At 37.3% G+C, this 26,432-nt stretch overlaps 1 protein-coding gene across 2 annotated transcripts in view; it reads right to left on the reverse strand.

Annotated features, from left to right (window-relative positions):
- Window positions 1-26,432, reverse strand: part of LOC105507235 (cytosolic beta-glucosidase) — a 130,462-nt gene that overhangs the window by 75,543 nt on the left and 28,487 nt on the right. For both annotated transcript variants that reach the window (XM_011935662.1, XM_011935661.1), the window contains exon 2: window positions 10,838-11,065. In XM_011935662.1, coding sequence (XP_011791052.1) covers window positions 10,838-11,065 — 228 coding nt within the window. The remainder of the gene's footprint in view (window positions 1-10,837; window positions 11,066-26,432) is intronic.

The following is a 26,432-nucleotide window of genomic DNA, read 5'->3' on the forward strand; positions in this document are numbered from 1 at the left end:
AAAAAAATAAAAATAAAAAAAAATAAAAAAAAAAGAATTCACTGAATCTAGCTTAATGATGATGCTTAGCTTGGAACAGGCTTTCTGGAGAGGCTGATGTTAGTACTTCATGTGGTTTTATGTTTAAAAACATGGAGGCAACCTAAGCTTAGACAAAAGAAGCTGTCCTGTTTTAAGAAGGTGTTTCCTGGATAAAGATTATGAAGTCATATGTAGAAGTGTGTTGCATTGAAAGTTTGCCTAAGGAAAAGGTCTCTTTCTTTTTTCTTCACCTAGGAGCCTTCAGTTTTTAAAAATAACAATTCATACTTTTGTATGTATTTCATTCATTTGATCCTTTGTTTGTTAATTCCATTAATACACATTGATAGAGAAACTACTATATGCTGGACATACAAACATAAGCAAAACAAATACCACCCTTGTGCTCAGGGAGCTTATTAGCAGAGACTACAGAGAAATTCATAAACAATTACAATAGAATAGTACATAAAGTACAGAGTCCTGTTTTTTATCTACAAAAGGTAGTACAGATAAAGTACAGAGTCCTATTTAAGGGACAAGTACAGAGTCCTATTTAATTTATGAAAAGAGATATCCATCCTAAACTCAGGGTATTTGAAAATATTCTGAAATCAATGTAGCGTAATTGTTTCAAGAGTGAATTATGGTGCCAGACCACCTAAATTCAGTACTAACTCTTTCACCTACTAGCTCTGCGACCTTGGGCAAGATCCTCAGTCTCTCTGAATTATCTTTTCCTGTATGAGAAATATGGATTATAATAGAAACCTTCTTCAATTAATTGTTGTGAGAGTTTAATGAGTAGATAAATTAAACATGTTTAGAACAGTTCTTGGCATATGGTAAGGGCTCAGTACAGGTTAGCGATCATCAAAATAGTAACTATTATTGTTATTAGTGACATCTAAGCTGATATTTAAAATATGAATACAAGTTAATCACTTAAGGTGAGGAGAAAAATGTGATCAAGGAAGAGAAAAAGAGGAAACAAAAAACACAAAGGAAATGTTAAAATAAAGACCACTCAAACGAGAAAAACAGACTATTTACTCAGAGTTTGCTGTATCAAGAGAGTCGGCCACCAATACTTGCATTTGGCAGATATTCAAATACAGTCAGGACAGAGGAAAAGCTTTAGAGTGGAAAAAAGAGAACCCTTGGGTGTGCCCTGATTAAAGGTTGTTGGCCTTGGGAAGCATTGGAGCGCTAACTAGAAGCAAGGCATCCTTTGTGATTAGTTTGGGGAGCACATTTGGTTTTCTCTGGTTGCTCCTGAGTTGGAAGCAGGGAGCGGGGGCTAGAAAATAGAGAAGGTATCAGTTGACCACACTGTGACTATTCTGGGCTGCTTGCTGCAGAGGCTGTGGTTTGACTTTCTGGGTTTCCTTTGTCAGTCAGAGTTTTATTATCAGATATGACCTGGCCAGTGTTTGTCTATTCACTCTCTTTCTGGGAATAAAAAGTTCAGTATAAGGAGAGTGTATCAAAAGAGGAATAAGAATGGTGAGAGATGAGCAAGGTAAGCAGAAGCCAAATTATGCACAATCATGTGTTTTCTCTCTGTCTGGGTAAGTGGGTATTTTTGACACCAGCTCATTTATTTTGCAAACTGGAATGTACTGTGAATCATGCATAACAACTCCATATTTGGAAGACACAGTTCTGTGCTATTTCTCACTTGGTAGCAGAAAAACTCATCCTCCCCCCAAAGATGTCCATTCTCTAATCCATGAAACCGGTGAACATGTTACCTTCCATGGCAAAAGGGACTTGGCAGATGCAATTAAGGTATGAACTTTGAATTGGGAAGAGTTTTCTAGAGTGTCCAGGTGGAAACAATATAACGACATGCGTTCTTACAAGTGGAAGAGTAAGACAGAACAGTGGGTCAGAGAGACGCAACAATGGAAGAAGAGGAGAACTGGCAGCTTGAGAGAAACTCAACCCACTATTGCTGGCTTTAAAAATGGAAGAAGGCGACCGAACGCGGTGGCTCATGCCTGTAATCCCAGAACTTTGGGAGGCAGAGGCGTGTGGATCATGAGGTCAGGGGTTTGAGACAAGCCTGACCAACATGGTGAAACCCTGTCTCTAAAAAAAATACAAGAATTAGCTGGGTGTAGTGGTGCGTGCCTGTAGTCCCAGCTACTCGGGAGGTTGAGGCAGGAAAATCACTTGAACCTGGGAAGTGGAGCTTGCAATGAGCCGAGATTGGGCCACTGCACTCCAGCCTGGGCAACAGAGTGAGACTCTGTCTCATTAAAAAAAAAAAAAAAAAAAAGGAAAAGAAAAGAAAAGAAAATAGAGGCAGGGGACCATGAGCCAAGGAATGCAGATGGCCTTCGGAAGCTGAGAACAGTCCTTAGCTGATAGCCAGAAAGGTAATAAAGACTTCAGTTCTACAGTCACAAGGAACTGAATTCTGCCAACCTGAATGCACCAAGAGACAGACTGTTCCAAAGATCCCTCAGAAAGAAACAGCCCTACAGGTATCTTGATTTCAGCCTCACAGACACCCATGTCAGACTTCCGACCTACAGAAATCTAAGGTAAAGAATTTGTGTTGTTTTAAGAAGCTAATATGTGATCATTTGTTACAGTAGCAGTAAAAACTAATATACTCATGAAATTTTATAAACTTTCCTTTTTGCTCTCAATGAAAGAGTATTTCACCATCCCACCCCGGGCCCCTGTAAACCCACATTTCTACATTTGTAAATGAGATATCTAAAGACAATATGATAAAATAATCTGGGTATTGGTATGTGAGAGGGTTTTCATAGCCAACCCTTTCCATTGACTTTGAACATGAAAATAATATTAGCTTTCGTCTATTGAACTCCTACTATGTGTACCAGATGTCATGCATTTTGCCAAATCCAAGCACTAAGCTCTGGAGATGGGTGTTTTTACTCCCGTTTAAAAACGAGAAAACTGAGATTCAGAGAGTCTCAATGTTGACAAATGGCATGGCCCACATTTAATCCCAGTCTGTCTCACTATAAAGACTAAGCTGTTCTCACTATGACATCCCACTTTTCATGTTTACTAATGTTCCTGTACCAGAAACATGTGACTCTATTTTACCAGCCTTCATGGTCACCTACTTCAGACCTGATCACAATATCAAATTCCTTTTTCCCCCCTTTGTGGAGAAGTCATTAATGATGGACAATCAATGTAATTCAAACCACATGATAACCGTCCGTTGAAATGAAGATAAGTACATTTTAAGAAATTTTTTTCTCACACATCAGCACAGCAGAGAAACAGAGCATTGCATAATGAATATTCACCATCCCAGAATTAAGCACTTTACTTCTCAATCACACAGTTTATTCAATGTTGTAATGAAACTTTTCCATGAAATGGAGTGGGATTGTTTTTTGGTTTTGGTTTTTTTGTTTTTGTTTTTTATTTTTTGTTTTGTTTTTTTTTTTTTTTGAGACAGAATCTCGCTCTGTCTCCCAGGCTAGAGTGCAGTGGCACGATCTCAGCTCACTGCGAAATCTGCCTCCCAGGTTCACGCCATTCTCCTGCCTCAGCCTCCCGAGTAGCTGGGACTATAGGTGCCTGCCACCACGCCCAGCTAATTTTTTGTATTTTTAGTACAGATGGAGTTTCACTGTGTTAGCCAGATGGTCTCCATCTCCTGACCTCGTGATCCACCTGCCTCGGCCTCCCAAAGTGCTAGGATTATAGGCTTGAGACACTGTGCCCCACCAGAGTGGGATTTTTAAGAGGAGAGCCCCAGACCCAGAAAACTCAGTCAAAGGATCTTGGACAAGTCACTTGGTCTCTCTACACTTCAGTATCCTATCTGTAAAATGGGAATGTTAATACTGCTACCTTAGGAGCATGTGAGTATTGAATGAGAATACATTTGTCAAAGGGTTACTTAACTTTGTTTTTCAGAATGGTGTAAGTCACTGATAAACAAATTCTCTGAATAAATGTGTATTTTTTAAATGATCACCTGTTACCAATCTAGGGATTCTGAAACTTTGAGAGGTCATTTGGATCCCGTTCTGCTTCTGGGTATTTAGGACAGAATTGATTATTTTAAGGATTAAAACTTCTATAGTTTTCTTTCATAGTCAGTATTATCTTCTCTGTTTTAATTAAGCTCATTTCTGCGTATTTGATCTTAGAAAATATGAAGCATATTTGAGGTAGAGGTCTTTTGGATATAAGAAAAACCAACCAACCCAGATGAACTCAAATACAAAGGTGGCATTGGGGGCAATTGGGTAGTAGATAAAGATGCAGCGGACATTACTTTAAATGACAGAAATAGATCGGGGACTCAATGACAGAAAATAACGGTAAGTGGAAGTCAAAAGAATTGAAGTTGGGAACTGAGAAATCTTTGCTTCTCAGGAAAAACTGATCTCTTCCATCCCAGCTTCTCTCAACACATCTGCTCCATTTCTTTTCTTCTTTCAGAAACAGCTTTCCATTCTGATTCGAGCAGCAGAGACAAAACCAAAAAATATATACTTAAGAAAGAACCACTTTTCTTTACACACTCAATCTGTCATGGTCTCAAAATGGCCATCCCACCTGCCAAAGCTACTTCTGTGCCCCAGTGCCAACCACCAACCAACTCAGCCTCTCAGTACCTCAATTCAGAACATCCTTGAGGGAAGAAAATAATGGAGCAAACTGTAGCACAGAGAATTCAACTGGTTTGGCCATATTTTCCATGAGGTCACAGCTCATTAAACATCCAAGGGAAAATGTCTTTCCTTTGTCCTGTCAGCTGTGACCTGGGGTCAAGCAGGATTATATAAAACAAAGATATAGGGGAATTCCCTTAGAAGAGGGCATGGCTGGAACTTGCAAAGATGATGTCTCAAATTAAAAAAAAAAAAATTGATCTAGAATCCTCCTTCAACAAAAAAAGTAACATAGAATTCACTTTGATCTCATGCTTACCATCATGCATCAAGTTTACACCTTTCTTTGGTTCACACCTTTCTAGTCACACCATTCACACCATTAGTTTCTTTTCTTTTCTTTCTTTCTTTTTTTTTTTTTTGTTTGTTTGTTTGTTTTTTGGGGTTTTTTTGGTTGTCGTTGTTGTTGTTTTAGACAGAATCTCGCTCTGTCACCCAGGCTGGAGTGTAATCTCAACTCACTGCAACTTATGACTTCTTGGTTCAAGCAATTCCCCTGCCTCAGCCTCCCGAGTAGCTGGGATTACAGGCATGTGCCACCACACCCAGCTAATTTTTGTATTTTTAGTAGAGGCAGGGTTTCACCATGTTGGCCAGGAGGGTCTTGATCTCCTGACCTCGTGATCCCACACCTCCCATCAATTTCTTTAACTGTTCCTGTGTTCTCTCGCCACACTGTCTGCATTAGTTTTCTATTGCTGCTAAAACAAATTACCACAAACTTAATGGCAGGACCAAGACAAATGCATTACGTTACAGTTCTGGGGACCAGAGGTCCAAAACAGTGCTTATTAGGCTAAAGTCAAGATGTCAGCAAAGTTACATTCCTTTTGGAGGCTCTCAGGTGGAATCCATCTTTCTACCTTTTCCAGGAGGTAGAGGACACTTGCATTCCTTCCCTCATAGCTTCTTCTCTCATCTTCATCCTCATCTCTTCTTTTTGACCTCTGCTGTAATCATTATCTCTTTTACCTCTTCTCTCTGACTCTGATCTTTCTACCTGTCTCTTTTAAGGACCCATGTAATTATACTGGGACCACACAGATAGTCCAGGACAATCTCCTCCTCTCAAAATCCTTCCCTTAATCACATCTGTAAAGTTTGTTTTACCATGCAAGCTAATATACTCACAATTCCTAAGAATCAGAACATGAACACCTTTGGAGGGCCATTTTCGGTCTATTATAGTGCCCAACATAGAATACAAGATTAATGCTTGTTTAGTTAATTTATTTAAACCATTCCTGCTAAGAGCACTCATATTTTAAATCTCAAAGTGAGCACTAAATTCTGCACAAATATTCCCCCTTTTTTTATTTCCAATACTTGGGCTTCCCACTAATCGCCTGAAATTTACATTTGTGGCAGATATGAACATGTACTTTAACAGTTGAGAAATACAGGAATATATTATTTCAGTTGCCAACTCGATCTTTTCTTGTTAAACCTTGAAAAACTGACATTTGAAAGAGACAGTCTGTGTGACAATTCCACTTCATAAAAATATTCTTCTAGTTTGGGGACATAGAATTTTACAAGTTTCCAAATGTCCTATAATCAAGCTTTGAAATGGATAGTCAAACACAGAAATGGGGTTCCTTGGGAAGAACAGTGACAGGGACTTTCTAATTCTTCACATGCTTTTTGAGAAAATATTTAAATGGGAAAAAAGAGATGGCCTTTCCAAGTTAAAACCATTCCAACTGCTTCAACAGATCACTGCACAAGAATGAGCAACTGCTTATTGAAATGCCACCTCCTGGATGCACCTCCAGTGCCCTCTTGTTCAAAGCAAAGCCTGTAATATTAATCAGCTATGGTTTTACCAAAGCTAGGGCCAAACACAAAAAGCTCAGTGCTATGGGCATGTGATCCCCACATGAGACCTGCATGAGCAATTTGTCCACAATATTTGGGTGGTTTCCATGGCTCCGGTAGCACCACCTCCACTCTCCAGTTGTTTCGGTTTCCTTGCTCTTGGATTGCTGATCTACAGTGTACCTCTATGAACTTCTGAGTATCTCAAGTTGGTTTTCAAAGCTTAATATGTTGACATATTGGGACAGGTATATAATCTTGTATCTGAAAATCTTAGGGGCATATGAGTTCAGAATGTTTGAGTTTTAGAAAGGAAACAGGGAGCATATACCGTATATTCACACTCTCAGTGAATCTGAGTCAGTATCTCTTAATATGCCTGCAGTCAAATAAATAAATATTCTCAAAAACAGAATAAATATTCACAACAATTCAAGTTAGCTTTTGCTGCCAATTTAATTTTAGAAAGATTAGTAATAAGAGCCTTTTGGATTTTAGAACTTCAGATATGGCATTGTGGACCAATACTACAAGTTGGTGGGTTTTTGGTTTTTTGGTTTTTGTTGTTGTTGTTTACCATTCAAATGGAAGCTCAGTAAAAACTCCAAACTCCTAGAATAAGTGCAAGGAGTTTTAGTACCACGAGACTTCCACTTCATTTAACCAATAGGGAAACTGTAGCACAGAGAATTCAAGTGGTTTGGCCAGACTGACTGAGCCCTAGACTAGATAGAAGATTTTTTTATGTTAGACAAGCCTAGGTTGAACCTAACTAAATTTGTCATTTTGGCAAATTTACGCCTAACTTTATTTCCGATGTTAGCATTATTCCTTCTGTTTAGAGATGCCCCTTACACATAGAACTGTTAACATTACATCAACAAAAATATGTGCAGTGTTTGCATGGTGAGCTCTGTATATTATATGCTCAATGAAAGGCAAGCATTACTATCCTTAGAGTCATTTTTATGATTGTTTTTGACCTAATTCAATTGAATTCAGTAATTTTTACTGAATCCCCTCTATGGATGGTGCTGGACTCGATTACAAGGGTAACAAGGCAGAATTATCTACCCATTACACTGTAAACAATTCCAGGGATTCTCTAATATGAATGTCATGAGTACTTAGCACAGTCCCTGACACAACAGACATTCAGCACACTTTTACTGAATTGAATTAAACTTAAGGCACCGATAGTCGAACATGGGATTTAGTAACAGTTAACAATGAAGAATATGAGAAATATCTTAAGAGCTTTGCAAAGTGCCATGAGAATAAAAAAGGAGAGAGAGGAGAGAAAGATTTTTTTCTGGCTTAGAATAGAGAACTACTTTAAAGAAGAGGGCAATTGTGCTAGACCTGAACAGCAAGACAGGCCTTCAGTAGGTATACTTGGGGTTAAAGAAAGCCCATTCTAGGCAGAAGAAAAAGCTGAAGCAACTTCCTACAAGGTGGAAAACTGCATGGTATGTTTAATAAGTATAGGGTTACTTATACTTACAGATAAAAGATTACAGACCTGTACCAATGTGTGTTTGGGATATTACATGATCATACGCATGGAGTAATTTCAGCCTGCAAAGTTTTGGAGGTGTTAAGTCTAAGTCAAATTGAGCCTGGAATGATATATGAAGGAGTATGGACTGCATATTGAGGCTTTAGGTAACTAAATTATTATTATTATTATTACTATTACTATTATTTGAGACCGAGTTTCACTCTTATTACCCAGGCTGGAGTGCAATGGTGTGATCTTAGCTCATGGCAACCTCCACCTTCCGGGTTCAAGTGATTCTCCTGCCTCAGCCTCCCAAGTAGCTGGGATTACAAGCACGTACTACTACACCCAGCTAATTTTGTATTCTTAGTAGAGATGGGGTTTCTCCATGTTGGTCAGGCTGGTCTCGAACTCCCAAGCTCAGGTGATCCACCTGCTGCAGCCTCCCAAAGTGCTGGGATTATAGGCATGAGCCACTGTGCATCTTGCTTCACTTTTAGCAGGAGATGATCAAAACAGTGTGATTTGGGTCGAGCTTTAGAAAATTGCTATGATGGCATCTTATAGAAAGTAAAGGACAGAGAGAAGGGGAAAACACATAGATCCATCAAGAATACATCAAAAAGTCCTTGTAAGAATGATAAACACGAGGCCGGGCGCGGTGGCTCAAGCCTGTAATCCCAGCACTTTGGGAGGCCGAGACGGGCGGATCACGAGGTCAGGAGATCGAGACCATCCTGGCTAACACGGTGAAACCCCGTCTCTACTAAAAATACAAAAAAACTAGCCGGGCGAGGTGGTGGGCGCCTGTAGTCCCAGCTACTCCGGAGGCTGAGGTAGGAGAATGGCGTGAACCCGGGAAACGGAGCTTGCAGTGAGCTGAGATCCGGCCACTGCACTCCAGTCCGGGCGACAGAGCGAGACTCCGCCTCAAAAAAAAAAAAAGAATGATAAACACCTAAACTAGGGCAGGGGCAAAAAGAGGGATTAGAAGATAAGTTAAAAAGTCATAATTAGAATGGACCATATTCAGCAACCCATTAGATGGAAGAAGAAAACACAAGAATGGATTCCAAGGTTACTTTTGTTTTTTAGACTTTGGAGTACGGTGGTGCCAGAAAGAAGGGAGAATACAGACGTTGGATTAGGAAGATTGAAGATAATGAGTTCACTTTTAAACTGAACCACAAATTACCTCCCGTTCAACATAAATAAAACTAGTCAGTGATGGCAAAAAAGTAGCCATCTCAACAGGAGCAACTGGTCATAGGCCAATGTCTTTAGAATCAGGGAACGAATGGACCTGCTAATCCTGCACTGTCCCTACTTGAGGGAAGCTACTCTAAGGCTGATTCTACCTGCGAGTGCATGAGTTGCAATGCTATTTCATGATGCAAAGATTACCCCACCTTAAATAAAATGAGCTTTTCAAGTGCACAAACCCATCTAGGAATTGTCATCAAGGGTTGTTCTATATACGGGATCACATAAGTTACTCATGAATAATGCCTTTGTTTCAGTGAAGGTTCTTGGGATGGGAGGTATGGCGAGGTGGGCAGGTCTTCTCTTAAGTCATACAAGTGAGGCCCCTCCTTAAATTTAAGAGGCTCTCCTTAAATTTTATGCCCTAGGCACCTCATTGCTTCACTTAGTCCCAGTCCTACGGACAGTGTAAAATCTTTTCTAAGACAAAGTAGAAATAAAGCATCTTCATTAAGAAACCATATGTTGTAGTGCAAGGGTTGGCAAACTTTTCCTGTAAAGGACCAGATAGCAAATATTTGAGGCTTTGCAGGCCATATGGTCTCTGCCCCAACTACTCAGTTCTGCCATTAAAGTGGAAAAGTAACAGTAGATGATGCATAATGAACAGGCATGACTATGTTTCAATCAAATTTTATTTACAAAAATAGGTGACAGGCCACATTTGGCCTTCAGGTCATTGTTTTCCAACCATGCTTTGTAGAAAGAGCTAGCTAGACCTTAGGTTTAAATAACAGATCTACCATTTGCCAAATATGCGGATTTGGACATACACCTCTGTAAAATGTGATCACTATGCCTTCCCTACTGGTGGTGAGAATTAAAGAAAATGGGTGAAAAATGCCTCCTAAATAACAGGCATTAAATAGAGCAATGAGTGGTCCTTTTACTCACAAGCCATAAGAAGAAGAATAGCTAACACTTACTAAATGCTTATGAAATGTTAGTACTGCATTAAGCACTTTACAAAGATTATTTCATTTAACCTTCCAATAACTCTCTGAATTAGTCACTATTACAGCATTCTTTTCTATTCATGGGGAAACTGAGGCACTGAACGATGCCCAGGAGATGTTTGCCCAGATAGCAAGTGATGTAGCTGGACGTTAAGTAAGTGAACTCCAGGGGCCTTGATGCTAATCCCTATGCTAGTTAATTAGCTCCACTAATTCAGCCCTAATTGAGGTGCTTAGAATCATCTCAAGTTCTTAAGGACTTCTCATAACTCATCACAGGGTTACACAACTGAAAATAGTTTAATACAAATTTTTTAAATTTACCTTCAGATTAACACTCATGTTACATAATAAAACACTTATTCTAACCTCCCTCCCACTCACCATCCCCAGAAAAGATCTCAACAGTCAAAGGAAACCAAAATATTACTGTGAAAACTAATGCAAACCCATTTCAAAAAATTCATCCCATAATCACTCTAAAAACTTGCAATTTCAAAGCTACATTGCAGAATAGCATACTGGATTAATTATGCCAGACTGCAGCAATAACCTTGAATTAAAGCTGCAACCTTCTATTTTTAAGAAACACTTGCCTTTCTGGTTGATGAAACCTGTCGTCCCATCAGGTAACAGACGTGACCAGGAAAGAGAGAAGCGGTAATGAGTCAATCCAAGCTGTTTGATACATTTCAAATCTTCCTCCCACAGAGTGTAGCTGCCACAAGCTACATCGCCAGTCTGGTTCTTGAAAACTCTCTCTCCTCCCTGATGAGTAAATGTGTCCCAGACACAAGGGCCTTTTCCATCTGCATCCCAGCCTCCTGAGAAAAAGAAGAAAATGAAACAGTTACACTCTTGACATCAAGAGGCATATGTGGAATGTAAATATTTGTCACCAAAAGAACATACCTCATTAACTCAATGTACCATATTTACAACTTTAAAATATGCCTTTAAAATAACATGCATGAGCGGGTTATGTGTTTAGCTGTCCTTGATCCCTGAAGCTGACTGGTGGCAAACGAAAAATTATTGCATAGCGCTGCTGCATAGCAGGCTTTCATGGTTCATTATCTGAAGATCTCCCAGCTGGTAAACAGAGGCAGGCCTCGGCTTATAAATATCTGAGTTGAAACATCTCCTCCTTGCAAACATTCCCCCCGGCCATGATTGACATGCCTTGTCCTTATACATGACAGGATCTTGGGACTTTATGTATGGCCCTTGATATTTAAACCCTATTCTCCTATTCTCTGACAATGGAGGCTGTGATGGTCCAGTCCATCTCTGGAGGGGAGGGGGCCCTGGTTTCCACCATTGTTGATATGATATTGCTATCTGAAATTCATTCATTCACACCACCCTTGATTCAACAAATGCTATGTGTCAGGCAGGATACCAAATCCAGGGAATACCAGAGTGAACTATGTTGTGTCTCCTGTTTGGGGAACTTACATAACAGCCAATGTAAAGGCCCTTTCTTTTTCAGAAACCAGGGAAGGGCATTTATCCAAGTGTGGGCTGAGTCAGAGGAGGTCTCTTTCTGCTCAACTTTCCTGTAACCCTAAAACTGATCTAAAATCTAAAGTCCATTAATTTAATAAAAAGAACATATCCAGTATGTTTATCATGTTTTATGTATTTAAAAATATGTATAACAATCCATGTATGTTCTGAGCATATACACGTGAGGTAGAAGTATCACATGCCTGGGAATGATCCATTCAGATGAGTGATTACCTTTGAGGAAAAGAGAAGGAAGTGGAACCAGAGAGGGGTCTACAGGGCCCCCAAATGTATCTCTTATGTTTCATTCATTAAAAAAGGTAAAAAGTATATGATGGGCTGTTTATTACATTTTTCTCAATCCCTTTTTATAAGCCTAATGTATAATATTGCAATCCATTTTTATAAGCCTAATGTGTAATATCTTATAATTATTATGTAAGAAAAGAGGTCACAGCTAGAGTAAAGTAGATGAAAACAATTACAGGAAGGTCCTCCAGGTCCTCATTGAGCATCTACATACTCATATTTTGTGCACAGATCTAAAAGGATTAGGTATAGTCTCCAGTTCCAACCTCAGGACAGCAGGAGTGATAAGAAATCATGGACGGCGCCATGAGGATACACAAAAGGCTGCTAAAAGAAAGAGCTCTGACAAAAGCAAAAGTGATCATTGATATCAAAGTTGAATACTAAATACCTATACAAAAAAAAAGTTATGAATATTCGAAAGTATTTTACTTTGCAGCCATGTAATTACAGAGGCAAATAGTTTTACCCATTCCAGTGACTCTCCAGTTATGTCTACATATGTGGTTTAGAAGGAATGGAGATAAAAGAAGAGTGGTATTCATAGAATGAAATAGGAACAAATGCAAAACTAAAATTTTTGAAGTATGATGCTCATAGTTTTGGATGATTCATTTAATAAATGAAAAAGCTTAATGTCAGCTTAAGCAGTGGTGTATTGGTACATATTTAACTCACTATCTGTTAAAAAATAAGCATAGACCTGTATGTATATATATTTATTATCAATTTTGCTGATATAAAGCATGCATAATACACAATTTACAAATAATAAACTATGCAATTCTCTTTTCTATGAGCTCCATATAACCAACTGATTCTCACAGAATGCCCTTTTAGATTTTTGGCAAAGTCATATTGGTAGCTGTGTTAGCCTGTTCTCACACTGCTATAAAGATACTACCCAAGACTGGGTAATTTATAAACAAAGGAGGTTTAATTCACTCACAGTTCTGCATGGCTGGGGAGGCCTCAGGAAATTTACAATCATGGGGGAAGAAGAAGCAGGTACTTTCTTCACAAGGTGGCAAAATAAAGAGAAGTAGTAAAGGAGGAGTGCTTCCTTTCAAACACTTATAAATCCATCAGATTTCATGAGAACTCATTCACTATCATGAGAACAATGGGGGAACCACTCCCATGATCCAATCACCTCCCTTCCTTGATGTGTGGGGATTACAGGTCCCTCCCTCAACAAATGGGGATTACAATTCAAGATGAGATTTGGGGGCACACAGAGCCAAACCATATCAGTTGCCAACCTACAGTTGTAATTTGACAAATGTGTGTAGTTATCATATGACTTTTGGTTAATATTTTTGCTTATATTCACAGGCAGAAGGAAAAGAACACAAAAGATGTACCAAAACTTCACTTTTAACCAGTGTCATGAGCTACTTCTCTGCTGAATCAGGCAACAGTTTTCAAACACTGGAAGCTCTCCTCAATTTTTGGTGCTACTCACAATGCCACAGCCACAAACATAACTTACTTTTAAGTTGAATCTGTATTATTAATATGTTTCCTATCACTTTTTAAGGTCTAGACAACTAACAAAACAATAAATCAAATAATGACTTCCAGTACCAGCCAATTTCTGCGACCATGATATCACTGAAGGCAGAGCTGGGAAAAGATGGGCAGTAGCAGCACACCATATTACAGTGTTTTTCCTATTCAGATATAAGAGATCTAAATTACCTCAAGACCATAGAAAACAGTGAAATTTGATAATTAGTTAAGTAATGATTTTAAGTGTTTACTAACTTTGTTTTTGATATACATTATTTACCTATAGGCTTATATGAATAATTTTTAATAAAGTCCGTGTTAAAGAATCAGCTCACACAAACTCACTAGGCTCTCATGAGCCAACACAAGCCGGCTTCACCACATCACTTACAAGTAACTTGAATAAGATCACACCGTTAGTAAGTAACAGTGCTAAGATTTGTATTCAGATCTTAGAAGTCTAAGATTCTGCCATTGGCCCATGCTGCTCTTAGTAATAATTACACAGAGTCACAGAGTGATGAAGAAAAAGTCAACTGATGACCAAACTCCTTCATTTGTCAAGACTAAGAAGTGCAAAACATAATTTATACATTTTGGAAAGTAGTACAACTCACATAACTGAAACAAGGTTTGACAATTTAAACAGGTCAATGTCACTTAGCAGGAACATGTACTGAGGTGGAGTCGCTCATTCTCCACATGTACTAGGTAGACAAAGCAGAACTAAACAACATTGTTTCTACAAAAAACTAAACTTCAAATTGATAACTAACAATTATAACTGAAATTGGATAAAAATCATATAAAGACCAGTGTTTGTTATTCTTTTTAAGGTAAATCTTGCTATATGGATGATATTAATAACTCATTTGTCCATTAGAAATGTTCTCCCATTGCAATTATGCCCACATTCTAAAAGCATGGTGTACTTTATGATGACTACTGTTTCCAGGTGGACTGCATACTGAGAGTCATCCTCCAAGCAATTATGATTGTTGGATTACATGTAGGAAATACATTTTTAAATGCATTGTTAATCTAGCAGAGGTTAGGTGTTCCAAAAACAAAGAGGGAGGGGTAATTCAGAGGCATAAGTGAGTAGTGATCCAGGCTTTTGTACTGGGAGTGTCTGCCAAGTTCAGACCTTCTTAGCTTTTATTTTAATGGCTTGTGGAAAAAGGGAGAAAGGAGACAAAGTCTAAGATGCACCAAAGATGAAAAGTATAAATAGAGATGGTCACAAAAAGCTGGTACGCAAGGACTTCATACCCTGCACAAGAACGAGAGAAAAACCCGGCCTGCAGAAAGAAAGAACAAAAGAATTAGCTTGATTCAAACTTGGGTGGAGAGGGGAAATTACTCCTCAATATTTGTAACCACAATTCAGCCATCAAACCATTAAGTGTGAGAATGGGAAAAAGATGTTTTTCAGATATATGAGGTCTCAAAAATTTTCCTCTCTTTGGATAGTACTGGAGGATAAATTTTACTAAAACAATGATATAATCAAGGAAAATAAAGATCTAGGGTCCAGGAGAAAAAGAAATTTAGGAGAAGAAATTGACAAAGAAAATCACTGAGTGATATTTTATTACTCTGTTCTCATGCTGCAAATAAAGATATACCTGAGACTGGGTGATATATAAAGGAAAGAGGTTAAATTGACTCACAATGCCTCAGGGCTGGGGAGGCTTCAGTAAATTCATAATCATGGCAGAAGGGGAAGCAAATATGCCCTTCTTCACATGACAGCATCAAGGAGAAGTGCAGAGTGAATTCAGGCGGATGAGCTCACTCATTATCATGAGGACAGCATGGAGGTAACTGCCCCTGTGTTTCAATTACCTCCCACCAGGTCCCTTCCATGACACGTAGGGATTATGGGAACTAGAGTTCAAGATGAGATTTGGGTGGGGACACAGTCAAACCATATTAGATATGGACTAAATTGTGGCCCCTCAAAATTTATGTATTAAAGCTTTAACCCCCAATGTGACTGGATTTGGAGATAAGGTCTTGAAGGAGGTAATGATGGTTAAATGAGGTTATAAGGGTGAGGGTCTAATCCAAATGTCTAGTGTCCTTATAAAAAGAGAGAGATCAGGAATGTGTGAACACAGACAAAAGGTATTTTGTTTTGGCAGTCCTGCAAACTCATGCAGGAGTATAAAGGCAAAGGGAAACTTCCAGGATGATAGCTATGCAACAAACACAGGGAGTACCCAGTCTGTTTGAGCAGGTGACAGGCTGTGAGAGCTACTTCCTCAAGAAGATGATACAAATAGAGTATCTAGTATGTTGTGTTAGTCTGGGTTCTCCAGAAAAGCAAAACCAATAAGGTACAGATATATTTTTACTATAGTAATTGGCTCACTCAATTTTGGAAAGCAAGAAGTGCCACAGTCTTCTATCTGCATTCTGGAGAACCAGAAAAGCTGGTGGTATAACTGAATCTAAGTCTGAAAGTCCAAGAATCAAGAGTGCCAAAGTATGAGGGCAAGAAGTAAGTGTCCAGCTCAGAGCAAATTTTCCCTTCCTTGCCTTTTGTTCTATTCAAACCAACTGATTAGGTGATGCCCACCCACATTGATGAGAGTGATCTTCTCTACTCAGTCTACAAATTCCAGTGCTAATCTATTTCAGAAACACCCTCACAGACACACTTAGAAATAGTATTTTACCTGCTCTGTGGGCATCTCATAGCTCAGTAAAGTTGACACATAAAATTAACCATTATGTAAGTTTTATTTAAAAAAATGAATTATCATGGGAATTTCAAGAGTCATAAAAGTAGAATAGCATGAACCCCATGTACTTGTCACTCATCTGCAGCAGTTTTCAACACTTTGCCAATCTTTTTTGTCTGAATCCACTCAAGCTTCCTCATTCAATCTGTAATCATTTTAATGTGCATCTTGAACTAACAAAAATATTGTTCTAATTATGGTAAAATACACAACATCAAATTTAACATCTTAACCATTTTTAAGTGTATAGTTCTGTGGCATGAAATATATTCATACTTTTTAGCAACCATCAACACTAACATTTCTCCAGAGTTTTTTAAATATTCAAAACTAAAATACTGCAAAAATTAAACAATTACTCAACATTCCTTCCTCCTCCAAGCCCCTAGTAACCACCATTCTACTTTCTGGTTTTGACTACTCTAGCTACCTCAAATCAGTGAAATTACCCAGTATTCGCCTTTTTGTAACTGATTTATTTTGCACAGCATGATGTCCTCAAGTTTCATTCATGCTGTAGCATGAGTCAGAATTTTCTTCCTTTTTAAGGCTTAGTGAAACTTCGTCATACGTATGTACCACATTTCATTGATCCACCATTTGTCAATACACACTGGGTTATTTCCAGTTTATTCTGAACAATGCTACTATGTACATAACATGCAAATATCTCTTCAAGACTCTGCTTTCAGACCTATTAGGTATATACCCAGACTTGGAATGGCTAAATCATGTGGTAATTCTCTTTTTAATTTTTTGAAGACCCACCATACTGTTTTCCACAGCACCTCCACCATTTTATATTCCCACCAACAGGGCACAAGATGTCCTACTTTTCCACACTCTAGCTGACGCTTGAAATTTTCTGGTTTTTTTCTTAATAGTAGCCATCATATTATGTATGAAGCAATGTCTCATTGTGGTTTTGATTTGCATTTCCCTAATGATTAGTAGTGATAAGCACATGAAAGATTCCTTACATCACTAATCACTAGGGCTATCTAGTATGTTAGAATGAGATAAAATGTATAGAAATAAAAAATATTAGATTTAATTAGCAATAAACACACAGAAAAAAATTAAAACATAGAAGACAAGTATTAACTTTGTGTGAAAATGCTGTTCTGGAAAATTAAAATAATAACAGTATACTATGTGGTTCAGGTGTAAGTAAGTTTCAGTGGTTACAATGAGGTAAACCCTGACCACTAATCTAAATACAATTAAAATCTGATTATTTGGGGAGGATTATGGTATTGGAATCTTTCACAGAGTAGTGAAGGAGGAAGATAGAAGGAAAAAAGACTAACAAAGAGATAAATGCTCGTCTTTCACAATCAGAAGTTAACTGATTACGCCTACAGTAGAAAACATCAGGAACTAGTAATACTAGCATGTTAATTTAAAATACAGAAGTCAATGGTAAAAGGATGATTGAAAGAGTTAAAAGAGTTTCCCTCTAGAGAAGGGGACATGAAAGTGACAAGACACTGATGGTTTCAGAAACAATCTTGCTTTGATTCTTTAAGTCATTTTATTATATTAAATTTAGCATGAAAATAAATTAAGAAAATGTATTATTTAAACATTAGAAAAGACAGAATAGTAAAAAAAAAGAGTAAATTTGTAGATAATCTAAACAAACTATTAACATATAAAGCAATAATAAAATTCTATTTTGTGAGAATTAAAAAGAGTTTAACAAGTAGATAAAACTAAAATGCTATAGCACAAAATAAAAACCCTAGAAATCAAATGGTAAAATATCAGAGTTAAAGTGTTCTCAGGCATTTATATTGTTAAGAAGAGGAAAAAAGATATTGATTAACATTTCACTTTGTTACATTTTGTATTTAGGTCAAAATTTATAGTAAAGCACTCTTAGAAATGAAACTTGTAGTTTTTAAAGAAGAGCCAAACACATCTATAGCAAGTTCTGTGCCAGGCCCCATCCTAGCACGTTATATATATTAACTCCTCACAACAACATTATAAAGTAACTGTCATCCTTATCTCCATTGTTAGAAAAAGAAACAGAAATAGGTTAAATAACTTGCCCAGATTAGTAAATGCTAAAGCTGAGACTCTAACTGAGACAGTTGGATCTCAGAGCTCATACTCCTAACCATCATGATAGTTGGGGAAAACTAAATACATCAAAAAAGAGCAAGAAAATTAAAAAATAAAAAAAAATGTAGTTAGCAAAAGAAAAAGCATAAAGTCAGATGGTAGGACACAATAAAAGTGATCCATTCTAACAATATAAGTCAATGAAGTACACTTGGTGAAAAAACAAACATTGTCAGACTAAATTATTTCTTCAGCTATTAGTGCTTTATTTGCTTTAGTACCATATGTAATTTTTTTTATTTTTGTTTTTCTTTATTTCTTCTAAAAAAAAGAAAAAATGTGATACATGTGCAGAACATGCAGGTTTGTTACATGGGTATACATGTGCCATGGTGGTTTGCTGCACCTACTGACTTGTCCTCTAAGTTCCCTCCCCTCACCCCCCACCCCCAACAGGCCCTGGTGTGTGCTGTTCCCCTCTCTGTGTCCATGTGTTCTTATTGTTCAGCTCCCACTTATGAGTGAGAACATGCGGTGTTAGTTAAATTTTTAAAATCCAATGATATGCTATTTACTATACTGACACTTCTAAAACATGGAGATACAGGAAAATTGAAAGTCGAAATATGATACTCTGCCCCTCCCCCAAATAAAACAGCATTAAAAAATAGACTTAAAAAGCATTACTAGAGAGAACATGGGTCACTACGTAATTACAAAACTATTTTAAACGTACATGAACCTAAGAATATGGCTTCAAAATATGTGAAGCAAAAATTGACACACTAAAAAAAGTTGTCAAAGCCACCTCCAAAATGGGAGGATTTAAATAACCCCTTTCTCAGCCACCGAAAGGAGAGAGTCAGACATTAACAGATTTGATCTAATTGATATACATAACATTGCAAAATAACAAATGCTATAATTGAAGAATACATACTCTTCAAGCAGACAAAAAACACTATAAAAGTTGCACACAAATTGTTTCATAAATAAACTCTTCGTAAATTTCAAGTTTGGGGAAATACAGATAACGATTTCTGACCAATTAAGTTAGAATTCAATAAATAAAGATAATTAGGAAACCCCAAAAGTTCAGAAATACGAAAATGCACATGTGAAGAACTTAAGCGAAAAAGAAGGAGTAAATAATAGTAGTTACCAAAGAATGAAAATAAAAACTAAATAACACAAAATATTAAAACATTGTGTCATCTGGTTTAAGCGGTACTTAAATAGAAACCCCTTAAAAAACAGAAAGCATTAATGTATGTATTAGAAAAGCAAATCTCAAAGTTATTGAGCTGATCACATAAAAGAGGAGGAGGAAGAGGAAAAATAAAAGAAGGAAGAGAAAGATGGTACAGAAAACAGAAGGAGAAACTAAGAAACAGAAAGAAAAAAACTAAGGTAAGATTAGAAATAATAAGATAGAAAAAAAAACCCAGGATAGAGATTAACAGAAGCAAAAGATGATTTTTTTAAAAAGTCTAAGAAAATAGAAAGTCCTCTGAGGTGTGTATTTTTTAAAATGAGGAGGTAAAAATAAATGTTAGAAATGCAAAGGGGAACGCAGCTAAAGCTGCAGAGAATAATCTGACAGCATCTATATGTTATTTGAAAAACTTCAGGCCGGGCACAGTGGCTCACACCTGTAATCTCAGCACTTTGGGAGATGGAGGCAGGTGGATCACAAGGTCAGGAGATCGAGACCATCCTGGCTAACATGGTGAAACCCCGTCTCTACTAAAAATACGAAAAAAAAAAAAAATGGCCGGGCATGGTGGCGGGTGCCTGTAGTCGCAGCTACTGGGGAGGCTGAGGCAGGAGAATGGCGTGAACCCGGGAGGTGGAGCTTGCAGCGAGCCGGGATCACCCCACTGCACTCCAGCGTGGGTGACTGAGCAAGACTCCATCTCAAAAAAAGAAAAAAAAAAAACCTTTATAAAATGCATTTGAAAACTTAGACGGAAATGACAAATTCTAGAAAATTATAACATCAAAATTGGCTCAAATAGAAATGAAAAACTTGAAATTTTGGACAATTTAAGAAATTAAATTAGTAGTGTTTAATTATTGGTAGTAAAATCTTTCACAAAGAAAATGCCAGACCAGTTGGTTTTACAACTGAGTTCCAACAATCATTTAAAAAATGAAGCAAACAAACAATTCTACTCTTGTGCAAATTCTCACAGAAAATGAAAAAGAAAAAATTATTTTCTTCATTTTATGTGACTAGTATAATCTTGATACCAAACCAGAAAATGGTACTACAATAAAGGAAAAATTATAAGCCAATCTCACTCATGAACACAGTTGCAAACATGCTAAACAAAATAATGGGTTGCCAAATTGAGCAGGTATAAAAAAGAATGTTTTACAAATCTGAGTTATAGCCCAGGTGTGCAAGACTAGTTTATCATTAGAAAATTCATTAATGTAATCAAACACTGATTAATGGATAGAAACCCATGTGGTCATCTCAATACATACAAATGTTAAAATCATACATGTATACATGAATAAAAGTGTTAGTAAATTGGAAATAAAAAGCAATCTCCCTATTGTAGGAACTAATAGTTACCAAAAAAACCTACATGCTAAAAAACATTCTTTTTAAGATCAAGGAAAAGTCAAGGATGTCTGCTCTAATCAATTCTCTTCAACATTGCATAAGGTTTGTTAATTAGAGGTACACTGAAATAAAACTAACTAAATAATATAAGCCCTAGAAAGGAAAAAAAAAAAATCACTTGTTTACTGAAAGATTACCTATGCAAAATCTCCAAAAAAATGTAAGGATGAATTATAAGAATAAGAGTTTACATCAATGACAGACTGGATAAAGAAAGTATGGTACATGCACACCATGGAATGCTATGCAGCCATAAAAAGAAAAGAGATTTTGTCCTTTACAGAAACATGGATGGAACTGGAAGCCATTATCCTCAGCAAACTAACACAGGAACAGAAAACCAGCGCCACATGTTCTCACTTATAAGTGGGAGCAGAACAACGTGAACATATAGACACAGGGAGGGAAACAACACACACAGGGACCTGTCTGGGGCAGGGGATATGAGGGGAGGAAGAGCCATCAGGAAAAATAGCTAATGCATTGTGGGACTTCATACCTAGATGGCGGATTGATAGGTGCAGCAAAACACCATGGCACACGTTTACCTAGGTGGCAAACTGCACATCCTGCACATGTACCCCACAACTTAAAATAAAATAAATTAAAATAGAATAAAATTTACAGAGTTTAGCTCAGTAAATTTGCTTGATAAAAAATTAATAAAGGACAATGCACTCTATACACAGTAACAGTTATAAAATATAACATTTATATAAATAGCAGCAAAATACCTAAATGTATATATAATAAATAAAGTATAAGCACACTGTCTAGAAAATTATAAAATTTTATAAGAAAAATAAGAAATGAAGTAAAATTTTCTTTCAAGAATATCTAAATACATGAGGGAATACCATGTTTATGAATACAAAGATTCAATGTCATCCAGATTCTGAATCTCCTAATAGTGATCTATAAATTCTATGCAATTCCAACCCATCCTAACAGTTTTCCTAAGGAACTTAGTAAGTTGATTTTAAAATTTGTATGAAATATAAATGGGCCAAGAGTATTTAAAATATCTGAAAAATATATTGTATGAAACTTATCTTAAAATATACTAAGATTTAGCATAAATGTATAATAAGTAGCTTAGTGTGGCACTGGCATAGGCCTACATAATAGATCAATGGACTTAATAGAGACCCCAGAATAATACCATGCACATATGCAAACTTAATATACAAAAGAGGTGGCATTATAGTCAGCAATGAGGCACTTTTCAGTAAATAGTGCTCGGAAAATTGATTTATATATTTTTTAGTGAAAATGGATGCCCACCTCACTACACGTATACACAATAAACAGGTGAATTAAATAGGAAAACTCTGAAATGTTTAGAAGACAACATAGAATATTTTTGTAACCTCAGGTTAGAGAATAAGATCTTTAAAAGACTCAAAGAGCTTAGACCTAAAGGGGGAGAACTCAGAAATTCAACTACATTAAGAAATAGTATTTACAAAAAGAAATCATTAAGGAAATTAAAATGCAAGGCGCAAAGTAAGAGGATATATTTGCTACATATATGACTAATAATAAATTTTTATCTAGAACACATAAAGAGCTCCTAAAAATCAATACAAAAGACCTGAATGTCTTCTCCCTGCCGAGATGTAGTAACAGGGTCTAGATTTACTCTCTCACCTAAAACAACTGAAAACCAAACAAAATGTAGAACACAGTGAAATTTAAGACATTTGGCCTCAGACAACAAAGAACGGGATTATCCACAGCCAAGGAACAAATGAGCCCTACAACGGCTCCATCGTGTTACCTTGTGAAGTTTCCAGGACACAGCGCAGAGAGGAGAAACCCAGAGTCTGGCAGACTTCTTAAGCTGAGGAGACAGAGCTGAGGACCCAGGGAGACCTAGATGTCTAGAATTCTCAGGGCAGAGCACCAAAGAGGAAAGAGTTCCAAAGAGAGAGAGAACAAAAACCGTAGAAGGTCGCACCTGAGCATGCAGAATACTGATCCAGGCACATGTGTGAAGAAACCATCTGGGTTTGATGGAAAAATCACCAAAAGGATTAGAGGTAACAGTACTCAGAACTCACATAAGAGTAGTGCCCTAACAATCCTAAATGTTTATCCACAAAATAACAGAGTTTCAACACACACGCATCAAAAACTTACAGAACTGCAAGAAATCCGTAATTATATTTGAATATTTCCATTAAAAAGGCCAACGAAACTACAGAAAAATAGATAAAAGACGTGAAGAGTTTCTTCACAGAAGGGAAAACACATGGCTAGTAAACATTTCTTTAAAAAGGTAAGAGAGTGTTAAAAATTTGGAAAATGCAAATGAAAGCCACAATGAGATACCATTCTATACCCACACAGTTGGCACACATTTAAAAGTTGGGCAGTATCCAGCGTAGGAGAGGTTGTTGCTCAGCAGGAATGTGTATACGGTGCTGGTGGGAGAACAGTATGGAAACATCTTCTAAAATTGAAGAAGCACATATACCAAAACCAGTAATTCACATACCGTTGTATACCCTGTTTCTACAATGGACCAGGAGACATGTATATCCATGAATGCAACAGTCAGGGGAAAAAAAGAAGAAGAAAAAATGAAAACCATTGAAAACAACCCAAATTTCCTTTGTTGGGATGATAAATCAATAAACTATAGCATATTTCTATAACGAAATACTGTGCAGGAGTAAGACTGAACTACTTCTCATACAGATCAATGTGTGTAAATCTCCCAAATATGATATTGAGAGGGGGAAAAAGTGAGTTGCAAAAAATACACATAATATATTGCCATTTACATAGTGTCCCAAAGCACGTAAAATTAAATAATAAATTATCAAGCTATACATTCTCATGTAGCAAGACCATATAAGCAAAAAATTGATAAATGCAAAACTCACTTTCATGGATACCACTGGGCAGAGGGCTGGAGAGATAATATTGGAGGAGGTTCTGGAAATGTGGTGAGCATGTGAATATCATTTTTAATACTATATACAGACATTACAAATATTATCTATTGTGTATCTAACAAAATCAATTTTATAATTTCATTATTCATAGTAAAGGCCATTTATTGAGCATTAGTTTTGTGTCAAAGCTACACCAACAGCTTACTTCAACCATCCCATTGTTTCCCTCACTCTAACCCTTCAAAAATGCACTACAATTGTTCCAAATAAGTACAAAGGGAAAAAGCAAGGCATGTAAATATTGAGTTGATTTCCCATGATCACATAGCTGATAACCGAACAGTAAAACGTGATACCCTTAGAGTATTCCCCTTATCAACACCAACAGCTTCACCTCCTTGAAGACTATTACTAATACTTACAACTTAGGTGAGGTCTCATTAAGGGTTTCACAATCTACTTGATATTCTACAAAGACATTCTTGGACAACATTGAGAGTTGTATTAAAATCTGTTTAAAAAAACATCGTGGGAAAATTAATGAACAGGCACTCAATAATTAATTCTGTTGTTGGGAGTCAGGTATCCTTGCCAAAGAGAAAACATTTTAAGCCAGGGTGTTCAAAGATGAGTAAGAGTTCTCATCAGGGGGAAAGCAAGTGCATAATTCAGTGGCCGTGCTGGGGTGATTGGAGAAAGAAGTCACAGAGACCCAAACCAGACCAGTTAGCTATATTGCAAAATGTTCGGCAAGAAATGATAAGATCCTGTGTTTTATTTTTAGTAATTTGGAAGAAAATAAAATTGTGTTTGAAATTCTCATCCTATTAGAACATAGAACGGATTTCCACAAAAATGTAAAATACTGATATTTTATCAAATATCAAAGAGTTCCCAGGCTGCAAAGGATTATGAAAAGAGCATAGGCTCTGGAAGCAGGTATAAGTAAGTTTATGTCTTGTCTCTACCCCTTACTATTTACATGACTTCTATGTGTGTAAAATAGGAAGATACTATCTACTTCATAGGGTTCTAGTAGCCAAAACAAAAATGCTTAGTAGTGTATATGGCTGATATTTAATAATATGTGCTCAACAAGTATTAGTTCTTTTCTCCTCCCTTAGGCTCAATGCAAATGACCAGTTGTTGTCTGTTTTTTCCTTCTCTTTGTGGTATCCCTATTGATGCCAGAATGCACATGTAGAAACCACTCTAACTGTTAATATTTGCATACTTGCCTGTGGTTAAGAGTCAATGTCTTGGCTTGCATAACTTGACTTGTAGGGCCCTCAGCTTCCTAATTTAGAAAACATCATTACAAATGGTATCATATCACTTTAACAATTGCCATGACAATGCCTTTGGGAGGTCACAGACCTAACAGACCCCTGCACAAAGGAAATCATGTCAAGTAAGAAATAAATAACTAAGGGGAATGGGGTACATGTGTATGGGTATCTGTCTGTTTATTCTTCCTTCCAAACCCCAAAATGACATCACCACATGGCCTCCTTTTGGCAGCATTTCTGACCCCCACCATCATCACATCCTCCTCTGAACATCCACTCTGCAAATAGCACATAGTGCTAGAGTCTTTTTTTTTTTGAGATGGAATCTCACTCTGTCACCCAGGCTGGAATGCGGTGGCACGATCTCGGTTCACTGCAACCTCTGCCTCCCAGGTTCAAGTGATTCTCCTGCCTCAGTCTCCTGAGTAGCTGGGATTACAGGCACACGCCACCACACCCGGGTAATTTTTGTATTTTTGGTAGAGACGGGGTTTCACCATGTTGGTCAGGCTGGTCTCAAATTCCTGACCTCGTGATCCACCTGCCTTGGCCTCTCAAAGTTCTGGGATTACAGGCGTGAGCCAACGCGCATGGCCGAGTCATTTTAAAAGCATTTTTCTTTGGCCTCCTTTACTTGAGCTCTGTCAAGGCAGGGTCCAAGTTTTACTGACCTGTCTGTGTCCCTCCAATAGTAAGAATCATGTATTAAAATAGTGTATGCGCAGTAAAATGTTTTTTGTGTGGTGTGCTTCACATAAAATAGGAATATTGTTGTTTACTGTCTTATTGCTTCACAGACATGTACAGAAGTTATCTTCACCGTGCTTGTAAGTAATTGAAAATTCTTTATTTGAAAGGTAAAATGTCACTACAAGTTCAAGTAAAAGTTGTGAGCTGGTGTTCTTTCAGAAGAAACCTTTGTTTATTTTTACAATTAACATTCATTAAGTGTATTATGCGTAAGTACGGTATGGAAAGCTTTGAGGCTGTGGTAAGCAAAGATGCCTTTATCTAGAAGCAGTACTCTGTGCCCTAAACTAATTCTGACAGAACAAGAGCCCCCAAAGTCACAAGGGAAACCACCACACCACACGGAAACACATTTTATTATTATTATTATTATATCACAGGAGGATGGAAGTTTCCAGAAGGATTCCTCCAAGGAGGAAAAGAAACTGAGAAAGTATCTGAGGTGTTTGAGTAAATCAACACAC

This window comes from Colobus angolensis, unplaced genomic scaffold (assembly GCF_000951035.1).
Source record: "Colobus angolensis palliatus isolate OR3802 unplaced genomic scaffold, Cang.pa_1.0 Scaffold146, whole genome shotgun sequence".
NCBI lineage: Eukaryota > Metazoa > Chordata > Mammalia > Primates > Cercopithecidae > Colobus > Colobus angolensis.